The 17,543-nt window shown below is 38.9% G+C and overlaps 1 protein-coding gene across 1 annotated transcript in view; it reads right to left on the reverse strand.

Annotated features, from left to right (window-relative positions):
- TAPT1 (transmembrane anterior posterior transformation 1) overlaps positions 1-15,267 on the reverse strand; it is a 51,026-nt gene extending 35,759 nt beyond the window's left edge. The window contains 4 exon segments of the mRNA XM_032108917.1: positions 6,184-6,302; positions 10,398-10,528; positions 15,026-15,180; positions 15,182-15,267. Coding sequence (XP_031964808.1) covers positions 6,184-6,302; positions 10,398-10,528; positions 15,026-15,180; positions 15,182-15,267 — 491 coding nt within the window.
- Positions 15,268-17,543: the final 2,276 nt, after the last annotated feature.

Consider the following 17,543-nt stretch of genomic DNA (forward strand, 5'->3'; position numbering starts at 1 on the left):
TTTATCTATACAATTTCTGCATTTTAATTGGTTCCTTTAGTTTAGACTATTTAGCCTCATCCAAATAATTCAGATTACTCTAAACAATTACTCCTTTGAAGTCAACACATATAAAATTTCCAATACTGATGTCATATATACATTAAAGATATGAATACACTATCACTGCAAAAATGTTTTAGGCTGGTATTTTCATCTTAATAACATATATACATATAAAATTTAAAGCTTTTGTAAGAGTAATGTTTCTGTAAATGTAGACACTTAAAAACCCTTTTTATATAGGTTTATTGTTCAGCTAATAATGCACTGAAAAAGTCTTCCGGCATGTTACAAGTTTAAGCATGTATTTTACAGCAAACCCTTCCTAACTACATTATTCAATTGTAACACTTTCAAACAGTTAGGCAGCCATTGAGGTTTACAATATATTTCAGTTATTGATATGATGGTCTAGTTAAAGTTTTGCTTAGGTATCTTTTCTTTCTCCATTTTACATCACAGACACTTGCACAGAAACTGAACAACAGGGTTTTGTTATGCATGTAGTCTTTATCAAACTGTCAATTCTTCAATGTATCCTTCCTTAATGAACTGTGGTGTCGCAAATCTCTAATCTTACATAAAGGACTAACAAAAATTATTACATTAACACATAAGGGGATGTTTTCCTGTTAGCATAAGTAAAGATGTCAGGGAAAATAAAATCCAAGCAAGGCTGCCTGCAGGATACACTTGCCCACATAACTACACACTAAAATTTTTTTGAATGGACAATGTGATCTATTGGAAATATTTTCCTACAATTATGCTCAAGTTTGGCTTCAGGAAAAAAGCTATTTTGATCAAATCCAATTTCCAGTTTGAGATTTTTAAAAAGAGGTGCACCTTATAATATGCAGGACTTCACTGTTTTAAAATTGTGATTATAAGAAAAATATGTCCCAAATGAAGAATTCTAAGAAACTGAGAGCTGAGCTTGCCAAGATTAGGTGGCATTGCATTTCTCACACAATAAAAAGCCTCTACATGCACACAATATAGCACGAGACCATGCTAAGAATGAAATGAAACCAACCTTGCTGTTAGGCCCCGATGAGAGCTGTCTCAAAAAAAAAATAAAAACAAAACGAGGTTTCAAATAAGTGACAACTAGAATAAGCTTTCATTAAGCTTTTATTTTTTAAATAACAGAATCAAATATAACTCAAGTCAGTAAACAAACATATGCTAAAGTGCTATATTTTATTATGCAGGGAAACACCTGTAAGTCTAATACTAAGATGAACTTTCAGAACTCCCTGAGATTTAGCTTAAGCATTACAAAAAACCTGCTTTAAGTACACACAGAAATATTGCTATGAACCTGACTGAAGCAGTACTTAGAAGACATGTCAAAAAGCTTAAGGCACTATAAACTGAAGTACAGCAGGGGCTATAGTTTTTCCAAGATACCCTTTTTTAAACTGGGCCAAATTGGTCCTCAGGCAGTCTATGTGAAAAATGCTTTAAATCTAAGATCACAAATTATATCCTATTTCCACAATGATGTTAAGTTGCATAAGAAAATATACCTACCACAAATAGCACTGAATCAGTTTCCTGTGCTCATTATTAAAACTCTTCGTTTCTCCTTTGAGGTATGTTTGTTAATTTAGCTATACTATTCATTTGTAACCAGTCTTTTTACTGATTACATGTAGATGTGTGAATTTGGCTGACAGCACAGAAGGAAAAAGAAAATCAGGACTTACTCACCAAGGAGGAATCCCTGTGACACCACATTCCATCCTATAAAGGAAGTGAAAGTGCTCTTCCCTTCGGTCTGATTTACAAGAAAGAAAGAAAGAGAAGGTTGTAATGTTGCTACACTATGCACTGTTATGGAAAGGAGAAAGGAGTACTTGATCTGAGAGTATACTACAGAAAATAATGAATGCATCTTCCTTTTTTTGGTTGGTAGAAAGCTAACATTTTGGTGGGCAGATGCACAACTTCCTCAATGAACTTCAGATGACAATAGGAAGTTTATGGATTTCATAGCTAAATTCCTTAGCAAAAAAAAAAAAAATTAGGCTTGGGAATAAGTGTGCAATAGAGGTTCAAATTTATTTGCTAGCCTGATATTATGAACAAATAAATAATGTCCATAAGAATGCCAGTGTACTTGTTTGTTTTATTCTTCCTGATACGCTTTCTTCCTACAGTTTCTTTCTTGAATTAATGATGTTCTATTTATTTCCTACTGAAAAACATGAACCTGAATTCACAGGAAGTCAATGGGAATTTTAAGAAGTACATAGAATACAGCTGAAGTTATTGATGTTATTGCTGACAGGACCTAAATTTACTTATTTCAGAGAACAGAGTAAAATAAAAATGCAGAACATGTATTTATAACCTGTATCTACTTCCACATGAAAGAATTCACAGATTCACAGAATATTCAGAGTTGGAAGGGACCCACAAGGATTGTGAAGTCCAACTCTTAAGTAAATGGCCTGCACAGGGATTGAACCCACGAACTTGGTGTCATCAGCACCATGTTCTAGTTCCCGGTGGGATTCAGCACCAGTGTGAGGCACTGGAGGTGCTGGGGCATGTGCTCACATACAGCAGGATCTTGTTTGGCTTCCACCATCCTTGTGCTGCCCTCATCTCTTGGGAAGAGCCCAAAGGGTCCTGGACCACTCCCAGCAGTGTGGGGTGGGGAACCCCCCGAGATGAGGTGTGGGGGGGTGTGTGTGGGGGGGTCCTCTGGTAAAGGTTTTGTCAATCAATCTTTATGTATAAGAAAATTCATAATCTTCTACTGTATTTTCTTGAGAAAACTAGAATTTGGAGGAAAAAAAAAAAATCACTTTCCATAACAAATCCTTTCTTGCTTGTGGAGATGATGTAAAATGCCTTTAAACATAATTAAACTGGGAGTCCCATCAGAGTTTCACTAACATAGAATTTTAGCTTTCATGTCATGGTGTTTTACAAATAATACAAAAGAGCTTTTCCACATTCCCACATCACCTTTTATTGGTATGCAACATATTTTCAAGAAAAATAATAAGTTAGCTCTATGAAAGAGTTTCAAAACATGCAGCAATATTAATCTACTCAGAATCTCTGGGTCTGAGGTATTGATAAAAAAATTGTCTGAATTGTAAAATGAAACTGTACTTTTCAACCACAAATAAGAGGCAGTTTTAGGAACCTGTCACCAAGGACTGTAATTCCAAACAGAACTGACTCTACCAGGTCTACTTCTCTGTCTACCCTGGCACATACTTTGCTGGAACAACAAACCTTTTATACTGTCAAAGAATATTTTAATAAAGTGAGAGTAGCCTACAAGATCCAGAGACAATAATTTAGGAAAGTTCTTTTCTTGACTCAAAAGAAAATACAGTAGAGCTGACTTTTCGCAATTTCAGAGGATGTAATCTAATTTTGTGAAGTTTGTTAATTTTTTTTTAAAAGCAACCTGCCACTTACAGAGCACAGAAGTAATGAAGTTGCATCTGCCAAAACTACCACGTGTTGATTCAGCTTTTGTCAATTTGATCACAGTAATTAAACCAGCAGTTTAGTTCACTCAGTGATAGAACCTTGGATTCTTCTGACTGAAGTTCTTGAAGTTTTAAAAAAAATTGCTTTGTGAGCACCAATATAGCTCTGACAAAAACACAGAACTATATTTGCTCAAAATGAAAGATCAAGTGATGAGGAAGGATGATTTAGAAGTCAAACTGAAGTGTTTACACTGTCTAGGCAGAAAAAGGAAACTATTTTAAGATACATTACTCTTTGTTTCCTTCTAGAACTCTGTAAAATGAAATATTACAACATGTGGAAGAGGCTTTAAACCACTTCCCCTATATTTAAGCACTTCACATAATATACCATAGATAGTAATTAGCCCATTTATATAGAATGTGGTTTTACTGTTTTAAAGAAATAATGGGTAATATAATCTTTCTCTACACTGAAAAGAGAAGACAGAATTATGAGGAAATAAATAAACTAAAGAGTAACCTGGAAGGGAAACAGAACACTCACTGCTCAATTACTTCACTGAGATGTTAAGAAAAAAGTCAAGATGAAGGGAGGAGCACTTTTATTTACTACACAGAATGGAATATGATGTGGCAGGTTCAAATAACAACTAGTCAACACTTATTTGATATCTGCAAGGAAGAGCAAGCTAAAAGATAAACAGCCACCTGCTTTGTAAGTACCTTTTGTAATTACAAATGTGCTTTACCTATTCAACTCTATTTTGTTACAAACACATAAAAATGTATTTCCTGAGCTGGAAGAAAATCACAAATATCTTTTGCTGTAAAAAATAAAATCAGCATAACTACAAAAAACAACAAGAAAACCCCTATTCAGGCTCCAAATATTTGGAAATAAGAATCATTTAGATCTGAAGAAGTTCCATTACATACTATAGACATAAAACATGAATGAATTAGACAAAGCCTCAGATACTGAACAAGAAGAGACTCTAGCAAACTAAATTCCAAACACACTGGAGGAAACTGTGACGAAAGAAATTGCTTTAGGAGTTGTTACAAAAACAAAGCCTTCTTCACTCAAGATAATCTCAGCTTCACTGCATCTTATTTGGTAACAGTTTAAAGTTAACACAATCATGTTCAATAGATGAAACCAGCTTCTATTGTGCCCTACACACAAAATACTCTCAAGCAAGCAGACTAAATATTAGCATTGCAGGTGCATGTATGTATATATACACATATCACATACATGTGAGTGCATATGGTGTTTCAAATGTCACTTTCTTCAGCATATAACAACATATAACAATATATTGAACAATAACCAAAACCAGCAACTGGCCTTTGAAATCTTTAATTGTAACTTCAGAAGAGCAGAAAATTTCTTTGCCAAAAGCAAAGCTGAGTTTATAAACCAGGAAGAACACTCTTAAACAGAACAGCAGTAACACTGAAATGATACTTTGAAATCCATTACATTTACCTGAATTTAGTAACAGCATATATATAGATGTCTACAAATAGGCACATAATTTGCCTTGACATTAGTCTAAAACCAAATAGCTGTCATTTTTATACAGCTAAGAAAACTCTCTCGACCTAATAAAAGTCTGAGGTTCAGTTCAAAAATAACAGCACAATAAAACATTAGGCTGCCATCTAGCGCCTATGTTAAACATCACCAAATACAAACATTTCAACTTTAGCTTGTATTTTAAAATATTACTTTTTTGCAACTAGCCTAGCACTTGCTGTAATCAGAACATACATTTCTAAACTATGCATCTAAAAGACCTTCACATACACAAGACAATACTGATAATGCAAATACAAGCAACTTGATTAAAAAAAACAACTTAAAAAAAAATCAGTAACCATAAATCAACTTCAAGTTTTAGAAAATACAGAAAAAAAACCCCAAAACATGAATACAAATGCTCCTTTTATTTTAGGCTACACTTAAGGCTTATGCAATCATCTTTAGTGTGAAGTAGCAAATTTTATGAAAGAAATTAATTCTATCCAATTTTTGATGTCTGTGCCAGAAAGGTAAACTAAAAATTTTATGTATTAGCAACTTCTTAGTATTGATGTGACCAGAAAAGCAAGGCTGAAAAGCAAGATGTAAAATTTCTTAATATTCTGGTTGGTTTTCCTCTCCATGTTTTACTCCCTAAGATTCTTCAGAGGAAAGAAAAGAACACACTTTATTCAGGGATCTTTTCAGCAAAGTTTTCCATGAAAATAAGGAAAACTTTTATTGTTAAAAAACAAACAACTTCTGTTTCAATATCAAAGAGCCTATCAAAAGACATAAGCCAAATCCAAAATTTTAAAACAATGTTCAAGTAGATGTTAGATAAAAGAACACAACTATAAGGTAAGGTTACATCTCTGTCCTTTACTAACCTGAATATGCCTAAGTGGTGCTGTTATCAAACTGTTGTGTCTGAAGGAAGCAACGATGACAGTTAGTGACTGCTGGTAAAGCTTAAAGGTCCCACACACACCTTTACTTTGGCTAGTTTAGATAGAGACTTCTATTTTACAGTGGAAGAAGTCATTAGTAGTTCAAACAGCACTGAAAGGCCATAAAATGAAGCACACACATAAACGGTAAAACATTATTTAAGGGTATCAACACCTTTCTCTTGAATCGACTTACCGTAAGCCATAGCAAGGCAAAGTGATGAACCGGAACATTGCCAGAAAAACTCTCAAAGGAAGCAGGGTGAACACATACAGAAAAGCATCCAGGCACAAAAAGATTCCAAAAAACATCAACTAAATTACAAAAATAAAACAGAAGTATGTTAGTAGTTTGTAAAATTTACAAAAAGTTTATAAAGAATTGTTATGAAAAATACATTTACATAAGACTAATTAACCAAATAAGCAAAATATTCTCACTTGTTCAACAGCTGAACTGTAGAAAAATTAACATGCTATGCATTTGAAGACTATTCAGCACAAATTCTGCACCACAAGGTCCAAGCAGGGAAGGCTTCTGTAGACTTTCACAGCTCACTGAACTTAGTCTTTATTTAATATATAAACTGCACTTGAACGTAACTGTAGCTCATTTTCCAGTAGTGATTTTTGTCTACAGTTACAAAAGTTCATGTTTTAACCTTAGGGGGAAAAAATCCACAGAGCTGTGTGTAAATGTGCAAAGCCATTTTCTGCCTACCTCCTTTTTCAATCTTATTTCCTCCCCCCAAAAATTTTTCTATTACCTTGTAAATTTTCTATTGCACAACTCATTACAGCTATGGTAAATCTCCTTCAGAGAATAACCACCTTTTCCATACAAAGAATATAAAATATGAAGAGGTAAACTTCCAGTTGCCCTCAGTTTGAATGTTTTATCCTTAATTTACAGAAACACTAAAGCCATTCATTATGGCTACAAGCTAAGCAACTTTATGATAATTTAACTAGACGTAAACTCTACAGTTCAAAAGCTCCTATATAGCAGACTCTCACCACATGACATTTCTTCTTTATCTGCTCTTTAAATGATTCTGTGGTTCTACCTGAATGCAAGTCTAGACATATGCTCTTATGCTTCTGTCAGACCATGAGCTAGTATTTTTTTCTCCAAGGATAATCCCATAGAAGCCATCTTAACTGCCTACACAACTAAGACTAGCAACATCTAAGCAGACCTAGATATCCATGACGGATATGCATTTACATATGAAAGTTGTATGTACTGCTGATGGGAAAGGAAGATACTGGGGTGGGGGTGTAAACCAAAGTACAAGTAAATTACTTTTATCTCTAACAATCCCTTTGCCTTTCAAAGTACCTTCTTTGTTAGCTTGTGCAATGGCCAGTTCCATGTCCCTTGAACACTCTTACACCTCATGCATCCTTGTAAGTTTGAAAGCAATCCTACAGACTGCACTCCAGAACATCAATCCACAAGCCACATAAGATGACTGATTCAGGCACAACAGCACTGCCATCATCCCTGAGTTTTTACTTTCCCTTATAATATTATTTCAACCAATTCTGCAGTGGTAGAATACTTCAATACCATCATGATGTTAAGGTCTCTCTCATGATATTCGCTCATTCATCTCTAGTACAATTTCCTAAAATTTAAGCATTTTGAGTTGTTATTCAAAATTATTAGGAGCAGTGGTTACATGAACTGTGGATAAATTTCTGCACCGCATTAATATGCCATTAAGCTACCTATTTCTTTTAAAATAACTTTTGAACTAGCTGTCGAATATTCAAGCACTGAAGATGACTGGAACTGAACACTTACTATTTTTAAACTCCTTAACCCAAACAAAACAGAAAGCCTGTCATTTTGCATGTGTTCTTTGAGGACATCTTTACAATCTCGAAAACAACACTACTTTTTCTTTTAGACGGACTTCTCTGTCTGAGTGTAATGAAGTTTTTTCACATTCTATAAGCTTGCACTAGTATTTGCAATTATTGTTTAGTGTACTCATTTTCCCAATGTTTTTACCACATGCACACAATGAAATATAATCAGCGCTGAACCTTCTACTCCTTTCTGTAAACATTGTTTTTGCTGCTCCATTCCAGATATTGAGGAACTAACAGAAAAGCCTACAGTGCTTTTCCATCATCATAACTATAATTTAACAAAGGAGCACAAAGTTTAATTTTGAGATCAACTGGAAGGTGTTACCTTAAGATGGCAGGAATAGAGACCACCTTCTCACTTAGTGTAAGTAACCTACTACAACAAAAAGTTTCCACTGAAAAAGCATAAAATGCTTGAGTGGAAGTAGCACTTACATTGTAAATTATCTAGTTTCTCTAAATAAAAAAGGAGTACTCAGAACAACAACAACAAAAATACTACCCTTTGAACATTACATCCCTCTCTAAAATTATGGATGTTAAATAAGTGCCTATTTAGTAATACCTCCCGAGATTAGGCTTTGATAAATTTACTCCAATTTATTCTCACTCTACCTGATTCTAGTTTTCATTCTTATTCTGCAATTGATCCTATTAGGCAGTGAACAAAACAAGCCATTAAGAAAATTCTTCCCTTCCTTTACTAGTGTCTCACATGCTTTATTTCAAGTAAGCAGATTTTTGTATCACGTAGCCAAGTGGTTTCTGCAACAGGTGATGATCTGTACAGTATTTAGTAGATTTCTAGGTGCTCAATTTGATATAGTTAGTATATATACTAACACGGACTAAGCCAATGCAAAGAACTAAAAAATTTTTTCATAATCTCACAGTAAAAAGATAACCATCGCTTTTTAAATCTCTTTATTATTCAGTGTCATAATATTTCATATTCAAAGTACAAACTGAAGTTCGATTTACATGTATAACCCATCAATTGCACCATTTACAGCATTAGTCTTATTTATAAAAAGACTGGTGGATATTACATGTTCTTACACACTGAAAGTTTTATTGAAAAGCTGTGGTGATGATCCCTCAGAATAATTTCTGTGCCTAGGAGACAGCACACAATAATCTACATAAGTAAAATGGAGATGATGTAAAAATGCTGTATCATTCAACTGAGTCTCTACCATAAGTAGAATAATCTATCATAAACTGGAATGGGTAAATACTGAGGATGTGAAGACACCATCCCTGGACACGTTCAAAGCCTCCCATCCTGAACAACCTGTTGTAGCTGACAGAGCTTTAAGCAAGGGCATGGACTACGGCATCTCCATGGATCCATCCCAATCTCATTCATTCTGTGATTTTCTGCAGTAACTGACTGGCAATTTAATTTGGTAAAGCCAGGCCTCATCATGGCTGAAGGATGAATTTAATGATACTGAAGGGGGAAGATGAGTGCTACTGACCAAGGGAATCCTACCCACCCTTCCTCCCTCCTCCACTGCTCTTTCATCTATAGTTATAAAGCTCCCCTTCTGTCCTTGTGTAGACTCTGCATTCTCAAGAATATTGGCTGAACAAGCCAGCTCACTATCCTACCACTCAGAGTAAAAGTGAAAACACTCACTGCCGAATTAGGAGCTGATTTAAGTCCTGGAATGGTCCAACAAGCAGCACAGCTCATGCAAAACAGGCAGTATGCATAAAGCAGGAGACTATAGTGGGAGGAAGAGTGAAACAAGCTTCTTCCTTCAGTGTAAGTTAAATTGATTTAGCCCTACGTAACTTCATCCCTAGAGATTTTGGGAATTTTAGCAGTATTAATTTTAATGTTGTCATTACACTGCAGGGTAGCCAAACCTTATTACCAATGTTGCCTTACTCATCATCCTTGAGAATACTGCTGCTGCTGCCACCTCCCAAATCAACATGGTTAAGCCAGAATAAAATTGGCTCACTGCAGGGCCAAAATGAGATCGAAGCTGACATAAAGGAGGTAACAAGAATCCCTCATGAAGGGCCATAACACTGGGACAGAGAGGGAAGATGTGGTAAACAGTGGCAAGAAGCAAAATAAAAGACTATGAAAACCTTAGAAAAACTCATCTGTCACCATATTTTTATACGACTGGAACTTTCCCACCCTCAGAGAATTTTACGCTGGAAAAAAATCTTTGGAACAATTTTTTTTGATGTAAAATTACATTTTGCTGTAAAAACGTTTCTTTTGACTATTCCTTTAAGTATCAGTGACATCTTTATATTTGAATTAATTTGTCATCATCTGCACTTGTTTGTCTCTGCTAATAACATGAGCTGCCAGTAGCAACAGGTAAACAGGCAAAAAAACCCTGAAACAAAAATGTTTAAGTTACTAACGTTGAAAAATAATCATTATAGAGGTTTACATCTTGTTTTTGTAGCAAAAATGTTTTAAAAATAAATAGTTCTTTAAATAATTTATTTCAACAGATTTCATCTCTAAATTGAATCAAATGTTAAAGCATACTTCACCTTTTCCAGTTCTTTTGGTATCCGCATGCAAGTGTACACTCTCTCTCTCCGCTCTGTGTATTTTGCTTCATTGTGTTCAAGGAAATAACCTCTTGTCAGCTCAGCACTGATGAATCTCAGCAATGAAAGATCTATTCAGAAAAACACACAGGAAGAAGACACTTCAGGCATGACCTCCAGAGGGTGACAAGCTGCTATACTTCTGTTTCTTATTACTTTCTACATGTTTCACTTATATGGCCTCTAACACAAAAGGTTTCTGCTGATGTTTAAACAACTTTGTATGGAAGGAGTTATAGGAGATGCAAGTCCGGTGCTCTCCCATTCATTTCCCTGCTGCCTCCCAACAAACAAGCTACTTTTCCCAGGCAGACATCCCACTTATACAAAACATTACTCAAAGTCGCTATACAAAATGCAATATGCTGAGTGAATCTAATCCTCAATGCATTAACAGTCCTCCTAAATTTACTAAACTCTTATTTTTGACCTCTTATAAGCTATTTTCTCTCCTAGTAACATTAACAACTTGTTCTTTATTTTAAAGAACAGCTTTCTGCAAGAGCAAAACGCTCACAGATACCTGATCCCAAGCGATTCAGTGCACAAACAGTACAAGCACACTGAACCTTTGGGGATCAGGTCTTTCACAACCAAAAAGCCATCAAGCACGTACAGGTCTCCTGGGTTTTAACGGCTGTAGGTAAATAACCTGAAGGCTGACTGACCTGTGTTTAAGCTGCTCATATGGCTTCTGAAAAAGACTTTGTACAGAGTAGTCTTGCAAAATTAATAACATATGAAATTATAATTAGGAAATTCAGGCTGTCAGCACAGGAAGGTTGAACTTAAGTTTCAACATTCACTGACAAGGTCTGACATTACCACCTCCTTGTAACACTTAAGAAGTGACAGAATACTACAATGAAGTCCAACATCTCTGGTTATTGGCATTTAAAAACAGAAACTTTTCAGTGCTCACACAACACCTAGAAGATGAAAATCACTCATCTAGACAAACAGATGAAAAGCTACAGACACTTACTGTGATACAAGCACATGTTACAAATAATAAATTCCAATTTTAGCCAAAGTCTTAGGGACTAGAGGAGGGGGAAGTAACCTTGCATGGTAGAATGCTCTACATTTTTCAGGACAGGAAGAGGCTGTATACCCTTAGTAAAACGGCTTAGGTAACAGCTGTTAAAAGGGGAATGCAAGTACTGACACTGTATGAAGAATTCACCCAAAACTGTCTGAGGCAATGCCTTCTCAATATCCACCATGTCGAAGATGAAGACTTTAACAGTAGCCAGAATATTAGGAAGAATTTTAAGGCAAAGAAGGAATCAGCTCAAGCAGAAGTATAAAAGAAGCAAAAGAGGGTGTGTTTACAACTTTCATTGCCTTGGGTAGGGGGTATGATTAGAACTCGGGAGGATTACAGGCACTTTGTTGTTTGTGGGGGTGCATTAATATTCTCTGTATGTCCAGAATTGTCATTTATCATGTTGCTGATACTGATCACAGCTCTATAACTCATTAACTACCCGTTAATTATGTATTGTTAATAAATCATGATTTTCTTTAAACTATGAGAACTGAACCATTTTCCCATGTATGAGCTTGTCACTGGATAGTGATTTTGACTGATCCACTTCTACTAAGTATGCCAAAACCACTTGAAGCCTTAAAGGCATTTATTTTAAAACAACGAAAGCAACATGTTGCTTAACGAGTAGTAAAAAACTAATATTTATGTATAAAGTTTCAATCAAAGTTCATTCCCTGAAATAATTGCTCAGACCTCTAGCAAACTTGTTTTCTGGAATCTTCCTTTGTAACACTATCAGTTGTAACTTTTTTGGTTATGACAATTCTTCCTTGTTTAAAAACTTGAAAGTAAAAAGAGATATGTATAAGCACACCAAGTAACTACTCTTAACTGCCCAGGTGTATTTTCTTCCACCTCAAATAAACAACCTTCTCTAGCTTAGAGATAAAGCAGTCTCAAACAACTGAAGTTTCCTGCACAGTAAATACATGCATATGGGCGACCGCCATGGAGTAACTTATGGGTCCCTGCCAACTTCAGATATTCTAAGATTTTAGCTAATGAGCTATTTGTTCCCACCCCTTCTTACCTCACACAAACTATTTTACAGGGCTGTAGCTGAAAACCAAATGATTTTAAGTTTTCAACACCTTAGACTTTCATGTCCTAGATATTGAGGGATAATCAATCCTCATGACTGAGGCTGATCAATACACAGGCTCCAGACCGTGACTGCAAAATCATCTCTCCAGTGACAGAGGATGCACTGGAGAGGGCAGTCATTCAGCCACCTCCCTTCTGAGCACTTAATGCCACCCAGCACCAGCCTCAGCTCTGCCAGCTGTAAAACAGATTAGTGGCTGACCCTGTAGGAAAAACACAGTAACCAAAAGAACAGCATGAGACATCAAGGCAGAACAAAGTAATAAATCATTTCAAAAACAACTTAATTCTACTATCAAAGCATCAAGCAACATTTTCTTTTAAAAGTAAACTCTACCTCCCACTTCAAATTCCTTCCCTACTTCAAATACCCCTCTTTTGCAGTCAGAAAGTTTTAGACTGTGGCCCAACCTTAATCTGTTCAAACAGCATACTCTTAAAGCTTACAGCATGCTCAGTTATCTCCACAACTCAGGACAGGAAAGCATAAGCATCTTCGAAAAACATAAAAGGACAAAAATTCCTTCAAGGTAAGAAGATAATGATTTAACTAAGTTATAGTTCAATGCATAGCTGCATGAAGGATAACCATTAACCAGAAAGGAGAGGAAAAGTTGTGGAAACATGAAATGCAATGCACTTCAGTAAGTTTCTATGATATAATCATAAATTTAATCCTAAACACAACAATTCCAGGCACTCACTTCACTCCTGTCAATCCTAAATACACCCTTCTTCCACAAGCACGCCAATCAATCAATCAAGAAAATATATCTTTAAAAAAGTATTCTCTTCTCCTCTAATCAACTTCTCTTTACAGTACCAGTCCTGCTTCATCAATGCGAAGAAAACCCTACTTCTATTATTTAATACATTGCTACCCTTAGGTGAGTTAGAATTTTTAGTTACTCAGTCAAGAAGCCCGTTCTTATGTTTTCTTGCCATGAAGTGTCAGAGAGCACCAAAGATTTTTAACTATTTAGAAATTTCAAATCAACTACATGAACATAGTTAAGTATTCTCCACCATCTCCAATAACAATCCCCTTTTCATAAAGTTATTTGTTCAGTTGTTTTTCAGGCACATCAGTATGTAACTTGATCATTCTTTTTTTTCACCTCAAAGTAATTCATACTACTACAATCAGGCCAATTCTTTTATAACTACGGAAATTACATCAACTTTATGTTCTGCAGTGTTCATCAACACCCCAGAACTTCAATCAATGATAATGCATGTCCGACGAGGTAACACATAAGAAACAGATAGCGCACCCATCAAACTCAGAAGGAAAGCATTCAATTGTTGGCACATAATTAAAGTTAAATCCTAATTCCCTTTTTTTTTTTTTGATAAAGACTTGGGTTATCACATTCAAGCGAAGACTGAGGGAGAAAGCCTTGAAAGTTTAACACTTCAGGCACTTTCCAAATTTTCAGCGAGCTAATCAATTAAGAATACAGTGCTAATAAAATTATTTATAACCTTACCAACATTAAATCAGTCCTGACAGACTGACAGTTTTTACAAAAATGGCAGGGCTATTTACAAAAATTACTTGGTAGATATCTGAAATAACCAGTTGAAGTGTGAATGGAAACATAGCTGCAGATTGATAGCAAAGGCATGACATTTTCCCTTATTTTTCCTTATAAATACCCAATTGGTAAGTTTCATTTACCTTAAATGACTTTTAATAACCCGCATACAACTTCAAAGCTCTAACGGCACCGTTACTACCAGCAGTAGAGACAAAGCCCCCTGTACTCACAGCTGTGAGCGTGTAGCAAGAACTGCTAAGACGATGAAACATTTCTAGCACTTCAGTAAGAAAGGTGAGCGAACCCGCAGCCTCCCGGCCCGCGAGGCTCGGGAAACGCGGGGCCGCGGTCTGAGCGGCCCCTCTCCACTCCTGTCACCCAGCGCGCCCGCTGGAACCGGGCAGGTATCGAACCAGACAGCCCGAATCCACCTCCAGGGCACAACACACCTCCACGGATGATGCCCGTGCTGCTTACAAACCTCCTGACCAGCAGGAGTTGACAAACTGCGTGACAGGGCACGGGGACCCGTCCGCCCGCGCTCCCGTTCCCCAGCCGACTCGTGCGGAGAGCCGGGACACAGCCGGCCACGCCGAAGGGCTCCACCGCACCGACCCTGCCACTGCACGGACCAAACCCACGGGCAGGGGGTGAGGGAAGGCTCCCTGCAGGCCGCCCGGCGCTCCCGGGGCCCGCTCGGTCCCGGCGCACTTTCTGAAGTCGCTCGTCCAAGTTCGCACGGGCGGGCGGTGGCGCTGCCAAGAGCCGCCCGCCCCGGGCAACACCGCCACGGCCACCCCGGTCCCCCGTGGGGGCCACCCTATCCCGGGGCCCCTGCTGCCGCGAGGAAGAGGCCGCTCGCCCCTCACCCGGGAGGCTCCGCTTCTTCTTCCTGCCCCGGTCGCTCTCGTAGAAGCCCAACGTCTCCGTTCGCTGATGCGGGGACGGCTGCCCCGGGCCGGCAGCGGGCGGCCGCGGCTCGCTACTCCCCCAGAGAGTTTTCGGCTCCCCGCGGGCCGCTGTCCTGCCGCCCGTCGCGGCCGCTGTCCTGCCGCCCGTCCCCGCCGCTGCCCGGCGCGGCGGCGGCGGCGGCGTCGGCCACGCCGGCCATGTTCGCCGCCCGCTGCGCGCCCGCCGCCCCCGCGCCGCGCGCCTGCCGGTGACTCATCACCGCGCGACAGCCGCGGGCCCGGCCGCGCGCCACTGCCCCGCGCGCGGGGGGCGGAGGCGGGTGGGCCGGCGCGCCGCCATCTTGCCGCCGTTAACTCCTCCGGCGCCGGGCTCCTTTCCCAGCGCGTCCTGCTGCTCCGCCCCGAAGCTCCCCCTGGCTCTGTGGACCCTGCAGGCACAAGGCACCAGGTTTGCGTAGGGGGACAGACCTAGCGGGCCCCGTAACGTTGTTCTCAAAACGCGTGTGATGGTCACAGTTTCACTCCCCTCCCCCTTACCCACGGGCAATGGGACAGCAGCTCAAAGCAGTTGCAAACAGCGTGACTAAACCTTGAGCCACGCAAATAAAGACCTTGTTCAAAAATGGAAAGCGACTGGTCAATTATTAACTTTAAAGCCAGCAAGGTTTCAGTGAACTGCGGAGCACTAGGTGGCCTGGGCCGAGCCCTTGAGGTCACAGCGCGGCGCTGCCCCGGCTGGGGCGGCCCTGGAGGGAGCCGCGGCTGCCGAGCCCGCCCCGCCCGCCTCGCACGGAGCTCAGCGGGCCCCGCGAGGCTTGAGGAGCCTGCAGAGCTCGGCGAGCCCCACCATCCCGAAAAACAGGGCCCGAAATCGCGTGGCTCATGAAGTGCTGGAAATGCTGTTTGTTCTGGCAGCGTGGTACTGGCAGTGATGAGGCTTGCCAAAGACCATACTAGTGAAAAATAATTGTTCCTGCCACGGACTGCTTGTAATTTGTACACAAACATGATTATAAGAAGCAGGCAGCTCAAGGTAGCCGTGAAGCACTTGTTTGCAGGAATTCGCATGGGCACGAGGACAAAATACCTGGCCTGAATTTCAAGTATGAGTTCTCCTTCACATTCAGTTCTCGTGTTCTTATCATACATTCACAGGCCAGTCAGCTTAATATTTAGCCACTCGCCCTGGGAAAACAAAGAATGCTTTATTCTTTCTTTGGAAGGCCATAGTAGTCTTGGTCTATGACTCTTAAGTTAATTGTACAGTTGTCTCAAAGACCATTTCAGGCTTTGGATAGACTGGATGCGCCCGTTTCCATTGCCATGAGTAGTGCTAAATGCCCCAAATCAGGAATTTTCAGGCCAAATCTTGTATTTTTAATCCAAATTTTGTATCCAGTCCAATTTTGTATTCAATCCAATTTTTGTATCCAAACCCAAATCCAAATCTCCTATATTCAGGCGGTGGAGTGCTTTTTGCAGACAGTGATACAGTGTAATAAGAGTATCATGCAGGGGGCTAACAGTGATAGCTACTACACTACACATTATCAGTCTGGAGTTTCATCTTTTCTCTTTAGATGTAAAAAGTAGTTGGAAAAATAGGATGCAGAACAAAAGCTCAAAAAAAGAACTGAAAAATTCTCTCAGCTGGTGCAGTCTATACAAAGTTACATGATGCCTTGAGAGATGTTCTCTCCTTTCAACTCTGTATAAAAGTTTTATCCAACCATAAGAAGCATTGCATGATATTTAAGGACAACAAATTGTCACAACCTCGTTATCAGTCGTACTGAAAAGAAGGTTCTTGCAGCATCAAGCATCATCTAACATCTTATTCGGGCCCACTGAGAGGCTATCCAGTGAGTTTCTGGCACGAATTGTGACAGCACATACATTTTTCTCTTCAGGGGTTAACCCAAGACAACCTTGCCTAGTTTACAAGATCTTCAGTTTTCTGCTTGAAGTAATTCAGCTGAAGGCACGATAATATTATGACTGCAATACGGTTCAGCTAAGAAAGCAGTCTACTTCTGACACTTCAAAACCACATTGAGCAGGTATCTTTGAGTTTCTACCCACGGAGTCCTCTGCATTTTTTTTTCTGTATTTACATACAGTTTATAACCATCATTTGCAGGATTTTTAGTATGTTGTTCTTCACATGCAAATACATGTGTATTCCAAATATTACATGTGATATTTTGGCATGGTGGGCTCCTCTGGAAGGTCAACTCAACTGCAGCAAAAACCAGTGTTTAGGTATTTGAGACCTTGAACTAGCCAAGACAGAAGAGAAAAGTTGCCTGGTGAGAAACATTAGCAGTGTTCATACAGGAAGTAGTGGTTCATTATGATATCTTCTGTTGGGAGTTATCTGGAACCATCTGCTGTTTTGGCATAAAAAGCTGAATTTTTTTGCCTTCCATAGCTTATCTGCTTTGAGACATGCTATCGAGTGACTCTGCAGCAGGTC

Source organism: Corvus moneduloides, chromosome 5 (genome assembly GCF_009650955.1).
Source record: "Corvus moneduloides isolate bCorMon1 chromosome 5, bCorMon1.pri, whole genome shotgun sequence".
Taxonomy (NCBI): Eukaryota; Metazoa; Chordata; class Aves; order Passeriformes; family Corvidae; genus Corvus; species Corvus moneduloides.